Source organism: Tympanuchus pallidicinctus, unplaced genomic scaffold, assembly GCF_026119805.1.
Source record: "Tympanuchus pallidicinctus isolate F22 unplaced genomic scaffold, pur_lepc_1.0 scaffold4, whole genome shotgun sequence".
Taxonomy (NCBI): Eukaryota; Metazoa; Chordata; class Aves; order Galliformes; family Phasianidae; genus Tympanuchus; species Tympanuchus pallidicinctus.
In genome coordinates, this window is record NW_026294758.1 from 14,829,989 (window position 1) to 14,849,183 (window position 19,195).

Genomic DNA, 19,195 nt, shown 5'->3' on the forward strand with positions numbered 1-19,195 from the left:
ACATTGCTAAATCTTTCTTGGCTTCTAGAATTAAGCAATCTGGGGATAATCTAAGCCAGGTATTACATCTTCTGAAATATCTTTTTTTCTTTTCGACATTAATTTATTCAATCCCTTTCTGAAACACTCTGAAATTTGTTGACCTGCACAGCTAATTTCACAGTGTTTGTCCCACATTAAAAAAAACCCTGATAACTACCCTACTTAACTTCATTCAGCATCTTCTTGTACAACATACTTTACTATTTTATACCCACACACTGTGCCCACTCCATACATACCTGTTTCTTTGCATGGAAGCCTTACTTTTAGCTATCATCATTCCCCCTTTCTAGTCCCACTGAGTTATCTTCCAAATACAGTATAAACAAAAATGTAATATATAATTTGAAGCTTTTTTATGCTTCTCAAATTTCTGGTTACAAATAACAGTTTTGAACAATGTGTTGCATGTTTCCAAAGAGATAAAGACCAGAAGGGCTACTCAGAGCAACAAGAGCACTTTTTTTTTTTTTTTTTTTCTCTCCTGGAGCTTGGAAACTATATCAACACCATTAACTTCAAAATCTTTTCCTGGGGTGCATTAAAAGGAGTATGGCCACCAGGTCAGGGGAGGTGATCCTCCTCCTTGTACTCTGCTCTGGTCAGCCTCACCTGGAGGCTGTATGTAGTTCTGGGCTCCCCTGTAGAAAAATGACAAGGATTTCCTACAGAGAGTGCAGTGGAGGGCCATAAAGATGATAAAGGTCCTGGAGCATCTCCCTTATGAGGAAAGGCTGAGTGAACTTGGAGAAAAGAAGACTCAGAGGGGATCTGATTAATATTTATAAATACCATAAGCATGGGAGTCAAAGAGATACAGCCAACCTCTTTTCAGAGGTCTGTGGGGACAAAAGGAAGTGACCGTAAACTGGAGCATAGAAAGTTCTGCACCAATATGCGAAGGACCTTCACAGTGAGAGTGACAGAACACTGGAACAGGCTGCCCACAGAGGTTGTGGACTCTCCTTCTCGGAAGACATTTAAGCCCACGTTGGTGCCAACCTGTGCAGTGTCCTGTAGGGTTTCTGCTTTGAAGGGGGGCTGGACTCGATATGCGGAGGTCCCTTCCAGCCCCTACAATTCTGTGATTCTGTGAAAATAAGCCATGCTACAAGCTCATAACCCCCTAGAGGACTACAATAGAACAGCGTACTTTGCCAGATTTCAAAACAGCACCTCTGAAATCAGTGAAGGAAAGGTGGATTTTCCAAAGAAAGAAGAGTTACTGGTACATGAGCATTAAAAAGAAGTTTATTCAACTATGAACATGGTTTTAAAGAGTAAAGTCCTCTTAATTCACATGTAAGCTGAGAATACAACCAGAAAGAGTCAGTAAGCATTATTTTTTCATGTGATACTAGTTCTTACTATCACTCAAAGCACAAGAATTTTAATGGACAAATTGAAAAATGAGGACAAAAATCTAAAGCAACTCTCAAAAGTGTGTCTACATCTGAATGAAGACTTGCCAATAACACCTCACTACAAATAACTGCCTTTTATAACTATTTTCTTGGTTATATATTAATGTATTATATCAATCTGATAATTGAGTGACACCAACAAAATTTGCACAGACACGAAACACTGCATCATATTTGAAGCATTAAATGTAGCATTTTAATAGTTGAAAAGTGATCTGTGTTTATGTGCCTTCAGATACAGTTTCCTGCTACTTTTCACAGTACATTTTCCAAAGTTTGAAAAGTCAAAGCTTAGATATCAGAACAAATTAATATGCCATGTTGCTACTCAGTAATGAGTATGCAATTGATCATATGTGAAAGTGAAAGTGAAGGTGCTTTGGAAAGCAGAAGATTGGCAACACTAAGAAACGACATTAGCAAAGTAAAATTATTTTGTATAAGGCTCCTATTTATGGACTTAAACATTTAGTTCTGTCATACTAATTATTTTACATATATTACCGATTAGATGAACGCATAAAATGTAATGCTATTCACAGATCTTTTAACAAGTTGAAGGAAAACAAGTACGTTGTTAGATAACTAATGTCTGAATTTAAGAGTATTGTGACAAACGTCACAATATGAAAGAATGTGACATATGAAAGAAAATGAAAGATACTTACGTTGAGGGAACAACTGAAGTCTTTATCCAAAACACAACAAATAAGTTTCCTGAGTAACTTAAAAACTCCAGAAAAAAAAAAAAAAAAGCATAAAGAATAGACTATACATGGATTAAAACAGGTGTTAGGAATTGTATATCAGTATTTCATATCAGAGTTAAAGGAAAAGGACTAAAGGAAATCAACAAGAAAGAGTGCATTTTGCTGTTTATTTTAAGCCCAGCCAATTCTGATTTTTAAAATTTATTTATCTTTCAATTACCACAACAAGCTCCTCATCATCACTCTTGGCTCTTGGGCAGTTCTACTTCTGGAAAGTCTGTTGGAGACCTTCATGATTGTATGTGAGAATCTTGTTTCCAGCTGAAGCTGATGAACATCTATCTCATCATTCCCCATTTTCTTTCTGCTAGGTTAAACAAGTCAAGCTGTTCCAGATGGCTCTTGTAAGACATGCTGTTTCCTGCCTGATGCTAGTAGCCCTTCTGTTCACCTATTCAAGTCTGAATTTATTCTTCTTGAACATGAATGACCAGAACTTTTCACAATAATCACAACAAAATTCTACACCAGTGCTTCGTGCAAGGGGACTAATACTTCCACTGGAAGTAACTCAATAAATTCTAGGAGCACATTTACTTTTATCACAGCTGTGTAAACGAGTTATGATCCAGAACAACAATCCCATATCAAGTACATTCAAATCCTGCCTAAATATGAGGACCTTCAACCCTACAGAAGATTTGCTTTCCTCAGACTCCATGACACGGGTATATTGCTTAAAAGAACCTCTGTAACCTAATTAGCAATTTCACAAACAACATTTAAGAATTGGGAATCATTCACCGCTGCACAATTTGGAAATTCTCTAGTAAAACAAAAGAACACAGTTCAGTACAGAGCTGTGACGATACATGTATTGCAGTCATATGCAACAAGCAGTTTTATAATCACAGAAGACAGAAACTGGCCAAAGCTGTCATACACATCATACAAAAAAAAAAAAAAAAAAAAAAATAGGAGAAAGAAGCTTAAAACAAATACTTACCTATCTTTCTTGCTTTTCCCTCTTTGTTTCCCCGCAAGAATCCGTAGTTCTTCTTCAGTAGGATGTTGATACCATCGTAAACTAAAGGAAAAGAAAATCGCAAATAAAACCTCATCAGCACTAGCAATGTAGAATGATTAAAAAAAAAAAAAAAAAACACAACAACAAACAAAACATAACTATGTATAAACACAGATCTATATATACACTAAAATAGCAGTCATTTGCAACATCTACAAAAATACCCTGCTTGGACTGAAAAACAACAACTGACCCTCACTTCTCTTCAGTACAAGTTACTTACCAGATACCATTAGAAACACATGCTACCCCTTCACAACAAATCCTTCACTTCTCAAAGCAGACAACTATTACCCAACTTTTTTCTTAAACAGTCAAAATTGTAATATCTGTATTTCTGCCCTAAGCAACATCACCCTTGTGATACCTTCCACACTTACTAGGAAAAGGACAGCAGCTTACAAAAGCACAGATAGGTAAACGTTAAAATATGTACCTGCTGTCTACAAAAATATTTGCATATTCTACTATCTCTGTTATGGATTTCACACAAGAGTTATTCAAAAAAACAAAATTCACTAATTTACATGTAAAGTGTACAGTTTTCCACTTTCACACATAAATGCACTATCTATTTATTCATTTATTTAAAAGGCAAGTGGTGGCAAGGAAATTCTAAAGTGGAGGAAAAAAAAGATTGCTCATTCTCAGTAACTTTATTCAAACTTCTAAGCAACAACCTTAGTAGCTCAAGCACAATCTTGTGTACAGCAAAGGTGAGGTGTCCTTCAGATTTTGGATGGCTGTCACTCTGATTCTTCTGCTAAAATGTTAAGGCAAAGTCCAACTATGCACAGAAACATACTGGGAAAATTTATCAGTCTTAATGTACGAGTATTTTTCTTGAGAAAATACTTCTTTTTTGAGAAGGGCACTTATTTATGATATAGTTTAATACAACATAATAATGAAGAGAGAGCAATGGTATCCATAACTATTATTATTACTCAAGTTAGAAAATTTAGTATGCTAACACAAAACAAGAATACTTAAACCACAACTTGGCCTTCATTACACTACAAAAAGCATTGCAAGTAATTCAAAATTACAAGCAACAGAAGTAATAGCATACAAAAGGGTATTGTTGTTTTTTTTAATTTAATAAAGCTTACAGGTCTTCAATTTAAAAATCTCAAAAACAAAAACAAAAAAAAGTGAACACATTTTCATTAAGTTAGAGGTTGGGAAAAAAAACGTTTGCATTTTCTTTAGTGAGTTTAAAACTGAGACAACTGATTACTCTGTAGCTTTGATAGAGTTTACTCTGAAGACCTGTACAAACATGCCCCAGTTAGTTTGAATGATTGCCTTTAATGACTGTAGAACAGAGCATCACTTTTCTCCTGAAGTGGCTTGGAAATTGGATGAAAGAGGCTGAGAAAAGCAACATTTTGGTAGAGCAGACTTACTAACAAAAAATGGAAAGGCCTGGGTAGATACTTCAGCTGCCAATTCACTGTCTTCAAAAAAATAACAAATGTTCATACTCTGATCAAGTTCTGAAAAGGTTTGTATTCCCTTTCAAATGTAAGTAAATTGTGTTTCAGCAGTTAAAGATAACCATCCACCCTACAAATGAAAAAACAACTTCTGTCTGTCTATTCTAACAACTATTTTAAATTCTGAGATGTTTATATTCCATTTTAATGGACACATATCGACATCTTGAAACCAGCTGGCCACTTGAAGGTTCTGCATTTTCCTCATAAAATGTTTACCTTCTCTCCTCTTTAGCAAGGACTACCTCCTAAAGATATTTCAGATTACTTCTTTAGAAAAGTCTCCCAACACTTCCAAAGAAAAACATTCAGGCCAAATAACTTAAATCGGCTTTGGTGATTACCATCTAGTTGAAAATAATATATTGACAGGAAAGGACAGAGATCTAGTAACTTTTCTTTGGAAAGCTGGACTTCACTGTGTGAACTTCACACTCCACTACCCTGCTTATGGAAGTCCATCTAAGAAAACACTTTGCAAATGGACAATGCTTAGGAAAATAGGTTTATATATGCTCATCAGATAAACTACAAAAAAAAAGTTTTCTTTCTGACATTAAAATTCAGATTCTTGTTTCAGTAAAGCTCCTGACGATTTTATTTCTGAAACACAGAAGTATTCACAGCTCTTTACAAAACTATAGCATTCAGAATGTTATTCATAATGACTGAAATTACAACACACTAGAATAGTTACCTTATGAATAGTATGCTGAAAAGCAACAATGAGATTTTCAAGGTTACTAACATGAAAGGCAATGAGACACCCACTGACCTCAGTGGGAGCATAATTCCAAAGCACTAGTGCAGAAATTTTGCTTTACGTACTTATCTGTATGCGTACAAAGATTAAAAACAAGAAAGGGTGGCCAAAAACGTATTTGAACAGCAAATCTTTCACTGGCACAACATTTGCCTAAGAATGTGAATACAGAGACTGAAAATGGCATTAGAATGAAGGACACAGGCATAATATTGAGCAATCCTTAAAAAAAAAAAAAAAAAAGAAAAGTTCTGAAATGGACATTGAGACAAATGTTTTAAATGCAATATAGAAAGTAGACTATATCATTTGAAATATAACCGATACAACACTCTGAGAGGAATACTATAAACAAGGAAGATACAAAGTTTCATACTCATTGAAAATTTTCTAGAGCTCACTTACAGTATAATATTCTTTTTAGAGAAAAAAAAAAAAGAGGTTGTCAATACCCTGCAAGTGTGGTCAACAATGAAACTTCTCAAAACAGCTAAGAGCATGATTCCCATTTGCATCATCTGCACACTGATTTCTGTTTTCCATTCCACCTCACCACTGTTATTGTGATATTTAACACACATTTATTTGTGTTTTAAGTGTCACATTAGTGACATTTTTTGTTGGCAATCATTTGGAAATTGAAAAGGGAAAAACGATGAAAAAAAAAAAAAAAAAAGGCATGCCAAGATATTGAGGAGAAAAAAAGCAGTGGAAAACTATATAAGATTAGGTAAGACTATTTTGGAATACACTATCATTTAAGGAAACTCCTTTAGAAATCAAGGAGCAGAGCTGTAGTGTTCTCCAAAGTTTAACAATTCTAAAAGACATCATAATATCTCCTAATCATTCAAAGTTTTTTTCTTCCCAGTAGAAAAAACGAAGCATCTGTTTCTTTTAATATTTAAGATACTTAATCATCTTCAAAACCTGCCATTTTTATTTATAATGGATACTGTCACACAGGGAATGCTTCTCTTGCAACATTTTATACCTGTTTAAGCTATCATTATGAAGTCTATATTGAAATTTATAGTAATCCTGTCCTATGAAGTTCTCAAAAACACAATTTTTAATAAACACCTAAGCACTCTGTTTATGCAAGGCTAATCAGTACAATTGTAATAAATACTGAGAAAGAAGTCCTTTGATTCTCAACAGAATTTACTTTAGCTTTTCAATATTAAATTACACAGCTTGTACCTTTGGTAAGGTAAGAGCTGGAAAACAGCTAGCATTAACACAATTAACAGCAACAAGTCTATTCTTTTACACCTAAATACTTTGAACCTGCAAGTCAGGCGTCACTATGCTGAGTAACGTTCAAGAACAGCAAGTAGATCAATTACTTTTCAAGACAAACCAAACTAGTAATGTTTCTACTGCAATGCGTAGTTGCTTTACCACATTCACACCCCATGTATCAACAGTTTCGTATCTTACCTGCCGCTACAGAGAAGCCAACGAGCAAGAGAATAGTGAGGTATGATCTTCTGTATGACACTAGCCATTACCATGGTAACCACCAACTGTACACCTATCACACCCTGTAGAGGAATAAGTTAACAAGTCAGCACGTGCTTTTAAAATCTGCTGAAGTAACTTTTTGGTTTTTGTTCCTGTATTTTAAAAACACCTTCACGTAACAGGGATAATATATTTTTTTATTTTTTAATCTAGAAGGTAAAAAACTCATGCAATATCAGTGTTCAGGAAATCCCCTGGAACCTGCAATAACCCACCACATCCTTTACCAAAAGAAAAAAGCATCACAAGGCCAGCAGCATCAGCACCCTGCCAGCTTCCAATAGAGTGCCTTAGCTCAATAAGTTGGGATACCACATGTTGATATGGCACTCCACAAGATACTCCTCTGCACAATTAAATCACTCATCACAGTCGTGCTGTTCGTGGTCTCTTTCTCTTCTACATGATTTAACACCTGACACCCTCCAAATCCACCAGAGTTCACCATTTACAACATCCATCTCTTGAAATTTAAACCTCCAGTTAATACAGAGCATTTGCTCCTTACTGCACGAATGGCATAGATGGTGAAGGGAAGGTGCACAATAATCAGTGTAACTTATGTATTGTATTATCTTTTCTCTCTTTCAACTTTTTTCTGTTGTTCAAATATATCAGAAATTGTGCCATCAATTCTGCTTTCACAAAAAATTACAGTCCAATCAAACACAATGGATGATGCCCAATACCATCCTTAATGAAACATGATTTAAAAATATCAAGATAGCATAAACTACCTTCCATTTGTAATCATTGGAAATGAATGTTACCAGACTTTTCATAATGAGGTTTCAATTATCAATTGAGATACTTGTTACATTTATCAATTATCAATTAAGTACTTGTTACATTTTGTTACATTTTTACATGAAATAACATGTTTGGGTTTTCTTCAGCTGTTCTGGCCTGGAGCTTACAAATAGAAGGAAGAACAAATTTTTACTCTATCTGATAGCACAAGGATAAGGGGGGTTGATTTTAAACTAAAAAAGGAGAGATTTACACTCAATATTAAGGGATTTTCTTTTTTCTTCAAAGGGCAGTGAGGACCTGGCACAGCTGCCTAGAGAAGCTGTGGGTAACCCACCCCTGGATGTGCTCAGGTTGGACGGGGCCATAGGCAGCCTGAGCTGGGAGAGAGCATCTTTGCCCACAGCAGGGGATTGGAACTGGGTGGACTTTAAGGTCCCTTCCAACCAAAACCATTCTGTGATCAAAGTCTCTCCAGTGGTCTTGCACAAACACTTCCCCCTTCTTGAAATTTCAACTGCTTCCTTAAATAGCCACCATCAATTCTTTGATACACCTCAAAAGAACTGATTTCTGAAGCTTCCCTTCAGCAAGACCAGGGATTACTGCAATAAATTTTTGCAAGGAGCTAGTAATAGCACAGATTGTGATATTTCCTCTAATAACATACTATGTGGAAAACACATTTTGCTGTCACTTACCTGTATGTACCTACGCACAACTTATTTATATGTATATTAATACACTCTGGAAAAAATATATATCATCGCAACCTATCTTTAATCACAGAATTGCTTTTCCCCACAGAAAACCACAAAACTGAGGGATTGTTCCAATTCAGGTTATATCTAAATCAAAGCTCCCACACACTTTTAAGTCCTCCCATTACCACTAGTATTAGTTTTGATACTCATTTCAAGAATGAATACAAAGGCAGATTAGGTACTGGTTCCAACCAATATCTTCTGCTTTACTTGACATACTCTTAATTAGCAGACATGGTTTAGAATTTAAAAATCTATCCCAACTTAATAGAATATAGCTTGTTTAAAGGAGAAGACATTAAAGGACGAAGCTCTTTTACAAGACACAATCTTTTGCAAGAAACAATGAGCACAAATTGGAATGCAGGATGTTCTGTCTGAAGACAGGGAAGCTGCTTCTGTGCTGGGCAAGCGACAGACTAAACAAACACTAGAGACAGAAGTCAGTACCTTACAGATCAGACACTTCTTTCAACCTGTAAACAGCTGAAAATCCCTCAGCCTCAAGGTAAGAAGACTATAAATCACTTTCTCTTCAAAACAGGGGCTGGCTAGTAACCCCATGGTCAATGTCTCAAGCAAGACAGAACAACCAGACAGTGACTATAATGCCTAATAAGTTGCAGACTTGTGTTTTCATTTCAGAGGAAGATCTTTGGTCAGAGGTCTTTCAATATCTCGATCGCTCAATTCCAGGACCTTGAAGTACTTATGGCATCATTATTTCTGTTTGTGCTATAGAGAACATATTTTATAAGAAAGCTTTGAATAAAACATAATAAAGAATTCCTAAGCAGACTACAATGGAAGTGTTTGCAGCTACATTAAAGAATAAGACAGACGCACTCTTAAAATCTAGAAAAATGACAGGCCCAAAAGGCAGTACGGTAAGTTTGAACAAAGCACAACCTAGATTTCGGCCTTCACAGTCTATACCTCTAGCACTACGTAGTTACAGACAGTGCTACTGATAAAAAAGAAAACAAAAAGTAAGAATAAGTATGATAAAGCTTCCATACTCTTATCTACAAATGAACGTGCACTTACAACACAAACATAGCTACCTCATAATATTAACAGAAAATATGAACATTGTTAAAAGTACTTCTTCCTAGAGTATATTTTTATATTTACAGAACATGCAAAGCAAGAATAATCAAGGTTAATTGTTTTATCAAAGATAACTCTTCAGACCCCACATTTTGACCTTGCCCAAGGTTATTCTCCCGCTCTGACTGTATCACATCAAGTTTTTTCCCTTGCCATATCACACAGATACGCAGTACTAATATTCAAAACCTAAGTTTATTCAGGGTTTCAAAACTACTTACTCTGTAACAATATTTATAACAGCCACCACTACCCCCATACTCTCACCCCTTTCTCCCCCCCAGTTGCAGGATGAAGGCCATGATTTGAAGCCAGCAGTTGCATACACTAGGATTACTTGGCATAGTACACCAACCAAACAACGACATGCTTGAGAGAACAGACAGGAGAACACAGCTTCATGTTCAGAACTACAATGCCAGCTACTTATTTCTGAAGCAACAATTCTTGTAAAAACATGTTTGTTTTACAGAACAAATGATGCATCAGGTGGCACAGAGAATACAGAAGGAATTCAGAACCAGCAACTGCTCACCTCCATGCACCACTTCTGCCTTGGCCAGTGCTTTCCTCGTGTTCAAAGGAGGGTCATAAACTGGTGGATAGGAGTCAGAAGCTGTATGACTCCCTTTGAATCAAGGAGCATTGTTTAAAAATCAAACTACAGTCTTGTCAGCCAACATCATTTATCCTCCATGAAACAGGAAAGAGTACTCCCTAAACACCACAATTACAGAATTAAGGATCATTAGGAAAATCAAACTACTGTTGTAGAAGTCTCATGACTGGAACCAAACCACTTTTGAAGTCACAGAATTATCATTACTACTGAAGTAATCAATAGAGAACGTGCCTTGGGCAGAAAATCAGTACATATTCAATGTAGTATTAAATTACAGGCAAAACCAGTTCAGAGGATTGATCTACAATGAAGGAAAAGAAGGCAGAAGATTATGTTAAAAGATTTTTAAAATCTACCATAACTATATTCACCTAATTGACACATAAACTGTGGAAGCTCTCACCCTCACAACCGTTAACTAATTTTATAGAAGGCTTTGCCATTGCAAGAATCATTCCAAGAACAAGTGGAAAACATCTAATGTCTCTGCAGTACAGCCTAAACGCTATGGCAGAATTAAAATGCTTGCACAGAATTGTGAACATAATGAGCATTACAGGTAGAAATATCAGCCCTGATAGCCACAGCTAAGAGTTGTACAGCCAGTCAGTTGTTGCGACAACTGTTTGTGAGCCTACTGATAAAAATGAAACCGTTGTACATTTCATTCTGCCACTGAGTCAGAACTGGAGAATGCAGCTTTCACACAGCCTACAGATAGACTACCAAGGACTATATTTTCAAGTGACTTGCATCTTTCTTGTGATTCCATAACATTTGTAGATATAGCCAGCAACTATTACTTGCTCAAGTGGAAATGATTTCTCAAGCTTATAGGATGCATTTAATGGATTGCAGTGTAGAGTGCTGAGGGAGCTGGTGGATGTGGCTGCCAAGCCACTCTCCATGATCCTTGACAGTCCTGGCTAACTGGAATTTCCCAGCAAATTGGAGACTGGCAAATGACGCCCAACTTCAAGAAGGGCCAGAAAGATGATCCTGGTAGCTACAAACCTATCAGTCTCACATCATTGCCAGGGAAGATTATGAAGTAGATAATTTAAAGAGCCATCACGGATCTACTAAAGGTCAACCAGGGGATCAGGCCAAGTCAACATGGGTTTATGAATGGCAGATCCTGTCTAACCAATCAGATTTCATTCTATGACAAGGTGACCTGCTTAGTGGATGAAGGTAAGGCTGTTGATGTGAACTACCTGAACTTCAGTAAAGCCTTTGACACTGTCCCCCACAACATTCTTGTGGAGAAGCTGGCTGCCCACGGTTTGGATGGGCATACGCTCTGCTGGGTGAAACACCGCCTGGATGGCAGGCCCAAAGAGTTGTGGTCAGTGGAGTTAAATCCAGCTTGTAGCTGGAAAGCTGCCTGATGGAAAGGGACCTTGGTGGACTGATGGGCAGTTGGCTAAGTATGAGTCAGCAATGTGATCAGGAGGCCAAAACACCACTGGCATCCTGGCTCGTGTCAGGAATGATGGGGTGAGCAGGACTAAGGAAGTCATCCTGCCCCTGTACTCAGCACTGGTGAGGCCAAGTACTGTGTTCAGTTTTGGGCACCCCAGTAAAGGTCGCTGAGGTGCTGGAGGAGGCCCAAAGAAGGGAAAAAGGGCTCAAAGAACATGCCTTGCAAGGAGAAACCAAAGGAACTGGGCTGTTTTGTCTGGGGAAGAGGAAGCTGAGGGAAAATCTTACTGCTCTCTTCAAATACCTGAAAGGTGAGCGCAGCCAAAGTGGGGTTGGTCTCTTCTCACTGGTGACAGGATGAGGGGAAACAGCATCAAGTTGTGCCAGGGGAGGTCTAAGTTGGATATCAAGAGAACCCTTTTTACAGAAAGGTTTGGTAAGCACTGTAATAGGCTCTCCAGGGAGAGTCACCATCCTTGGATGTGCTTAAAAACCATCTGGATGTGGTGCTCAGGGACATGATTTAGTGTTGTTAGAATTATAGTAGTTTGGTTTGGTTGTGGTTGGACATGATGATCTTTGAGGTCTTTTCCAACCTGAACAATTCTATGATTCTAATGGTATTCAATTAAGGGTCACATTGAAAAGAAAACCAAGTAATTGTTTACAACTTCCCAAAATAGCTCAAAGTGGAGTAGTGGGACAACAGTATCCTACAAATAGGAGGAATATTACAGGAATTTTAGAGTCAATTTTCTACCCTTAAAGGAAAAGTAGGGGGAAACAAATGAAAAAGAGAAGGAAGAAGAGGCACAGTGGGGAAGAAAACAGCACAGTTCCTTTCACGTTCCAAGATGTGCATAATAAAAGAACAGATAATTAGAATCAGCTTGTTAAATATTCCAGTGTTACAAGACTTTAGTATCTGATTTCACCCAAAGCACAACTTCAAAGTGGAGATAAGATGCCAAGCAAGTTCTGTGGCACTTGGACAAATGCTGTCCATAGCTAAATTGATGTACTGACTTTTATAGCCATAAGTACTAATGGAACATACAGAATATATATTTATACCAAGAATCATACATCACTGTGGTGCCCAACCATATGTGGAATAGGTATCTTGAAAGGAGACCCACCCCACTCAGATAACTCAGGTATTTCATACTGTAGTTAAGGCCAAACACAGGGCCCACCCCAACTTTATATAGCAGCGATGCACTCACACCTCTACAATTCAATCTACAGACACCCATGCTGCCTGTATCACTACACTAACTACGCCAACCAGGCTTTGCTCTCTTGCTGCTATCCATCGAAGCTAATTTCCCGTGTATTATCCCACGTGCAACGCCCGCACTCAGTTACAAAAAGCAGCCCGATTCTTCCATAAACCTAGGATTCCAGCATGCCGCCCCACACACACACAGCCCCGTCGAACCCCGGGACACCGAAAAAGAAGGAGCGTTAAAACCAACCGAAGCGTTCGGCAGAAGTTTGCAGGTAATTCCCAGCTCACACAAAGTCCCGCCCTGCCCCCTGCGCCGCGACCCACCGCCAAGCTCACCATGCTGCTCCAGCCGGCGCCGCCCGCCGCTCCAGCCGCCCGTCCCGAACCCTCTCGCAGCGCATAAATCCGACTCCCGGCCCCGCTCCGCCCAGCCCGGCACCGCTCCGCTCCGCCGCGGCGGCCCAGCGCCCCGCCAGGCCCCGCGCCGGCTGCAGACGGCCGAGGTCACGCAACGGCCCGCCGGCGCCAGGCCCCGCCGGGCTGCCCAGAGAAAAGCCTGAGCGAAGGTGCGAACGAGACGACAGGCAAGCGGCACAAACGGCCCCGCGCTTCGCGTCCGGCTCTTGACGGACACACAGACGGAAAAGGCAAGATGAGGTGCCTGACGAGTAGCAGCGCCACCCAACCAGAGGCTTCCGGTCAGGCAGGCACGGCTAGAACTCCCAACGCTGCGCTGAGCACCGCCACAACGGCACCGGCACCGCCAAAGACAGCCCGAGGAGTGCGCGAGAGCCGCTTTCGCGCATGCGCCGTACCGCTGCTCTGCGCGAGGCGGGCCGTCTGCCGCCATACGGCGCACGCGCGCAGCACGAAGAGGCGCTGAATTGGGCGAATGAGGCGCGAGGACGCTCCGCCCCGTCAAAGCAGCGCTGTGTAGCGCGTGTGGGAAGGGCGAGCGGATACGAAACACGGACACTGGGGACAAGGCGTGCTTCTGCGTTCTAATCTTTTATTGCAAATGCGTAAGCCCCGCTAGGGGCGCCGGGGGCGCCGTCTCTTGCAGGGCGGCGGAGCGCGCTGGGCGCTGCCGGCCCTCCTCTTGGTGGGGCGCCGGGGCCCCCCAGCCGAGCGCTTCCTGCCCCGGCCGCGAGCGGAGGGGCCGCGGCTGCGGCGCTGCTCGGAGGGACCGGGTGCCTCGGGAGCCGGCTCCTCGCCAGGACCTGTGCCGAGGGCCCCGCTGGACGTGCCGGGGCGCTCCTCTGCGTCGGGACCGGAGGAGCTGCCGGAGGGCACGGCGCGGGGAGCGACGGCGTCTTGCGGGGAGGCGGCGGGACCGGACGGGGCCGCGGGGCCGCCCTGCTGCTCCTGGGCAGCGCTGGGATCTTGGAGGCCCAGCAGCCTCCGGACCCCCGGGCCGCACCGGCTCTCGATGGTTGCGATGAGGCCATCGATGAGCGGTGCGGAGCTGGGTCCCATGATGCCCTGTATGCACCGCACCAGGATGTCTCTGTTTGGCCCCACCTGGCAGAGGAGTGCCTGGATTATGCTCTTTATCCAGTTGATCTTCCACCAGCGGAGCTCCCCGTTGCGCCGCAATTCCTGCTCCAGCCAGGGCATCACTGGGTTGACGATGTCTCGTCTGTCATAGAAAAGTGCTGCCCAGTCATCCAGCAGGAGGCCGCCAACCCACTCTGGCTCCTCGGCCATAGGCTCAGGCTCAGGGGACAGCGGTGGAAGGGGTGGAAGAAGGTCCTCCTCGCTGTCAGGGTCAGGGGCAGTGGTGGCGCCGAAGCCGGCGGGCACCGGCACTGCGGGCGGGGAGACGATGCAATCCACGAACTGATTGTCTCCCCGCACAGAGACCCGGATGGTCTGCATGGCCGTCCTGCACAGCGGGCAGCTGTCCCTCAGCCTCGCCCACCGCTGGATGCAGCCAAGGCAGAAGGTGTGATTGCAGGGAATCACACAGGCCGTGTCCTGCCGCACGTCGCGGCACACAGGACACGTCCATGCCTCTTCTGCAGCCATGGTCTTCTCGCTGCAGGGGCTGGGAGAACCAAGGATGACGAGCTGTTCTCCTTCAACGCAGCCGCAGAGGTGCTGTCTGCCCTGCAAAAGAAGGGAGGTCACAGTCACTCGCTGTGCCAGGGTGTGCGAGTCCTCAGCACAAAGCCCTCCCAAGGCCACGACTGGGCCTTCTCGTGCTCCCCGCTGGCACAGGGCCAGGCTCCCCACGGCTGCCCTGAGGGACCCAGGTGTCCCCGCACCACTCACCTCCGCTGCTGCGGGTGCGCTCAGTAGGGTCCCGGCTGCCTGCACTAGGCAGGGCCGGGGGAACAGAAGCGATACTGCGGGGTCAGGCACTGAGATGCTGCGAGCAGCCCCAGGCACGACCCAGCACAGCACAGCCAAAACCTTGCTCGACCTGCAAGCCTCGCAGAGCTGCTCAGCACGGTCCAGGAACGAGCCAGACTGAGCCAGGCTCTGCCGGCACCCCACTGTGAGCTGTGAGGGCAGAGCTGTCACAATCCGTCACCCGGTGATGTCACAGCCTGTTGCTCGGGGACATCACCATGGGCTGTCTGCCCCCGCAGCACCCACCTGTGTTTCAGATATTACCTCCTTTTCCTGTTCCTGATTTGCTGTATCCTCCCCTTCATTCCCATCCACCTTTTATGCTCGACATTTGACATTAGTGCACAGGCCTTTCTTTTTCTCTGATTAAACCAACTCTGACTTTTCAGATATTATCGTTTTCAAACAAGCCCTTTTAGTTTAGTTTAGGGAATGATGAAATTGATCAAAATTGAGTATATTTGCAAAAATAAATGACATACTTTCTGGTATGCATGTATCACATCTAAAAGAAGTCTTCTAACATCCTGAAGTTTTATGGAGTAAAGGGAATCTCAGGTTTTCAAAGCTAATTGGAAGCTATGTGTTTTTCTTTCTTAAATGCTCGAGGTATTTATCGTATGGAATTGAACTACTGATGATTGCTGTATGCATGTGAGCAAGTGGATGACAATGTCTTACTGTCATTTCACCTCCATACTGTACAGCTTCTTGGCCAGCTTCCAACCAAATTGATTTGAAAGACAAAGTTTTTACAGTGTCAATGAAAGTATGAAGCCGGTGTAAAGAGGAGACGCTTCGTACCGCCACCAAAAAGTATAGTGCTTCAGTGTGAACTCACCCCTACTAAATCCGTGTGGAGAAGCATGCTAAATACAAGTGAAACGTCAACTGCCCCTCATATCTTGTTCACACATGAACAAATCCAAGTTCAAGACACAAATACAAAAGAAAGCAGGCTTCATTAGCTCTGTTGCTAATGTGGTAATTGAGATTGGGTAAATCTGAGTCTGTCATTTAACAACATCCTGGAAAATAAAATTATCTGGTTAAAAATATTTTTTTAGGATTTATGCAGCCTTTTATGCAGTAACCTTTTAAATGTTCTTCACAGGTGTTAAAAGCAAGTCTGCACCTGTCTTTGTGGATGTTCAGTTTGCTTGCTAGATAGATAGCTAGATAAGTAGATATAGGAAAATATCTAATACATATACATATGTATATATACACAAAATGTGTGTATGCAAATGTAAAAATGTATGTGTATGTAGTATGTGTAAATATGCATATATGAATACTGTATTTGTGCTTAGATAAATCTAGGCAAAATGCTATTGCTGCCTTCTTAGTTAAGATTTTGAGATTGAGCATCTAAATTTAAGAACATTTTACTTAGACTGCAGCAAATGCTGTTGTATTGGATCTTTAAACATAAGACCACTTAGGTGATAAAAAAATGGATTTATCAAATGAGTTTATGTTGTAGCTCTTATGCAAATACTGCTCTTTAGACAAAAGGCCCATGTCAAGCAGGTACCTCTTTTTTCTCCACTTCCACTTCCTCAGTTCCAAGCAACTGAGGAATGAATGTCTGCATAAGCTGAGAGAGGTCCAGTATGCCTTGACATGAGAATACTTGCAAAAGAAAGTGTTTTCTCAGCTACAGTCCAAAGGCTGAGACCATTTCTATCAAATGAGAAATAAGACGAATCACTGAGACTTCAAAATCTGCTGGAGGCCGAAGCCTCTCAGGAATAAGTTTTCTTCCTGTGTCTGCATATGCATGCATCTTCATTCTCTTTTAGTGAAAATCTCTTGAAAAACAGTAGGTTAATAGTAATTCACTAACCAAACTGCACATGACATCTGAACAATGAAGATGAATTCTAATGAATTCTAATAGGATTTTTTTTTTAAGTCTTCGCTGAGTAGGAGGAGACAAAAAAAAAAAAACAAAACATAAAACTAAGGACAACGCTTAAATTGTCACATGGCTTCCAAAACGCTTCTTCATTTGCTGCATGTTTCCAGCTTTTTCCCCCATTGTAAGCATTTTATGATCATTTCAATGTGTTTTGGTTGGTTATCTATACAAAAAATAAAAAAGCCACCAAGAAGTATGTTCCCTACAAAAATGTGTGAGCTTGGCCTGGCTTCTTGACAAGGGGTTTTCATCACGGGGCATTTGTTTAGAGTGGTTTGCAAATGGCAACATCAGCTATGTGCAAGTGCTAGCAGAGCTGAAAGACCAACAGAAAGTATTTTATTCATGGTAGTGAGCAAACATAATTGTGAACATGTAGGCATCTCCCCATTCTGAAATATTGCGGAAGGCATGAGGAATGTGCACGCTGCCTGCAGAAGCACACCAGTGGCAATCAGAGTTGGGTCCATATTAAACTGGGAGGGAAGAGTGACTGCGCGCTTCCTTCCCCCATTAATCTCCCCTCCAATAACTCAGAGCAGTACTTTGAGCCCTGCAGACCCATTTTCCATGTAAGATTTCCATAGGTAGCGTTTCTCAGGACATGAGTGTTGCAGAGATGCTCACACTGAGGCCTCATATTTTGGAAAGAAAGCATAGCTTAGGAATGTAAACATCACTGGCTCTCCTGGTGTGTAATAGCATACCTAGAAACTGCCTTGTAGTACACAGAAAGGAACTGGGACTTTCTGCCTTTGGTGTGGTTGAAAATGTGTAGCTGAGACATTCCCTCACATCACTTCTGCCCGTCTTCTGAATGTATCTATGTAATTTATGTAAGCTGTTATTACGCTTATTAGTTGTGAATCATTTAGGAAAAAATGATGTGGGTTTTTTATAGTAACAGCACTTTCCTGATGCTTGCACTGTACTAAAAAAAATTGCAAAAAGCTTCAGACCTCCCTCCTGTAACTGTCACTGTAATGTCTTGGAAGGAGACTTAAGTATATAAGAACTAAATACTGTAAGAATCCAATAGCTGTTGTGATACCATTTCTGGTAGACAAACAGGTCTTCAAGTTTTCTCCTCTTCTCACTTCTTCTGACGTATTCAGTCATCATTTCAGTTTAATTTTTTAAAATTATTTTTTTTCTGCAAGAAAATGAATACAAACAGAGCAAAGAGAGTAGGAATATAACAAATTGAACCATCTGTTGAGTCTTAGCCATTAGGCAAGCAGCTCTCAGGTTATGTAGGAAAGAGCCATGTATCAGCTCAGATGGATTTAGGAGGCTGCTACAGCTCCAGCAGCCCACTGTTAACTACTCAGTGAATACTCACTACTGGTGAATATATGCATAGTTTTCGGAAGTTAAAGATTACAGACTCGTCTTTCCTCACATCATGATGTAAGATCAGAGTTCATTTTAATCTGGGTAACTTTTTTGCTTGAGGTAAAAGGGAAAAAAAGGGGGAAATGGGTGGTTGGAGAAAAGAAGGGGAATGAAAAAAGGGGAGAAAATCAAGGAAAAAGGAAAGGGAGAGTGGGAGTGGAAGAAGGGAAGGGAAGGGAAGGGAAGGGAAGGGAAGGGAAGGGAAGGGAAGGGAAGGGAAGGGAAGGGAAGGGAAGGGAAGGGAAGGGAAGGGAAGGGAAGGGAAGGGAAGGGAAGGGAAGGGAAGGGAAGGGAAGGGAAGGGAAGGGAAGGGAAGGGAAGGGAAGGGAAGGGAAGGGAAGGGAAGGGAAGGGAAGGGAAGGGAAGGGAAGGGAAGGGAAGGGAAGGGAAGGGAAGGGAAGGGAAGGGAAGGGAAGGGAAGGGAAGGGAAGGGAAGGGAAGGGAAGGGAAGGGAAGGGAAGGGAAGGGAAGGGAAGGGAAGGGAAGGAAGGGAAGGGAAGGGAAGGGAAGGGAAGGGAAGGGAAGGGAAGGGAAGGGAAGGGAAGGGAAGGGAAGGGAAGGGAAGGG

General features: G+C 41.8%; 1 protein-coding gene across 3 annotated transcripts in view; it reads right to left on the reverse strand.

The window, feature by feature from the left end:
- TMEM161B (transmembrane protein 161B) overlaps nt 1-13,445 on the reverse strand; it is a 40,221-nt gene extending 26,776 nt beyond the window's left edge. For 2 of the 3 annotated variants that reach the window (XM_052700521.1, XM_052700520.1), the window contains exons 1-3: nt 13,291-13,443; nt 6,969-7,072; nt 3,183-3,263 (exon numbers count right to left, since the gene is read on the reverse strand). In XM_052700521.1, the coding sequence (XP_052556481.1) occupies nt 3,183-3,263; nt 6,969-7,072; nt 13,291-13,293 (188 nt within the window). In that variant the 5' untranslated portion in view covers nt 13,294-13,443. Of the gene's footprint in view, nt 1-2,402; nt 2,544-3,182; nt 3,264-6,968; nt 7,073-13,290 lie in introns of all 3 variants that reach the window. The other variant, XM_052700522.1, reaches the window with a different exon arrangement.
- Nucleotides 13,446-19,195: the final 5,750 nt, after the last annotated feature.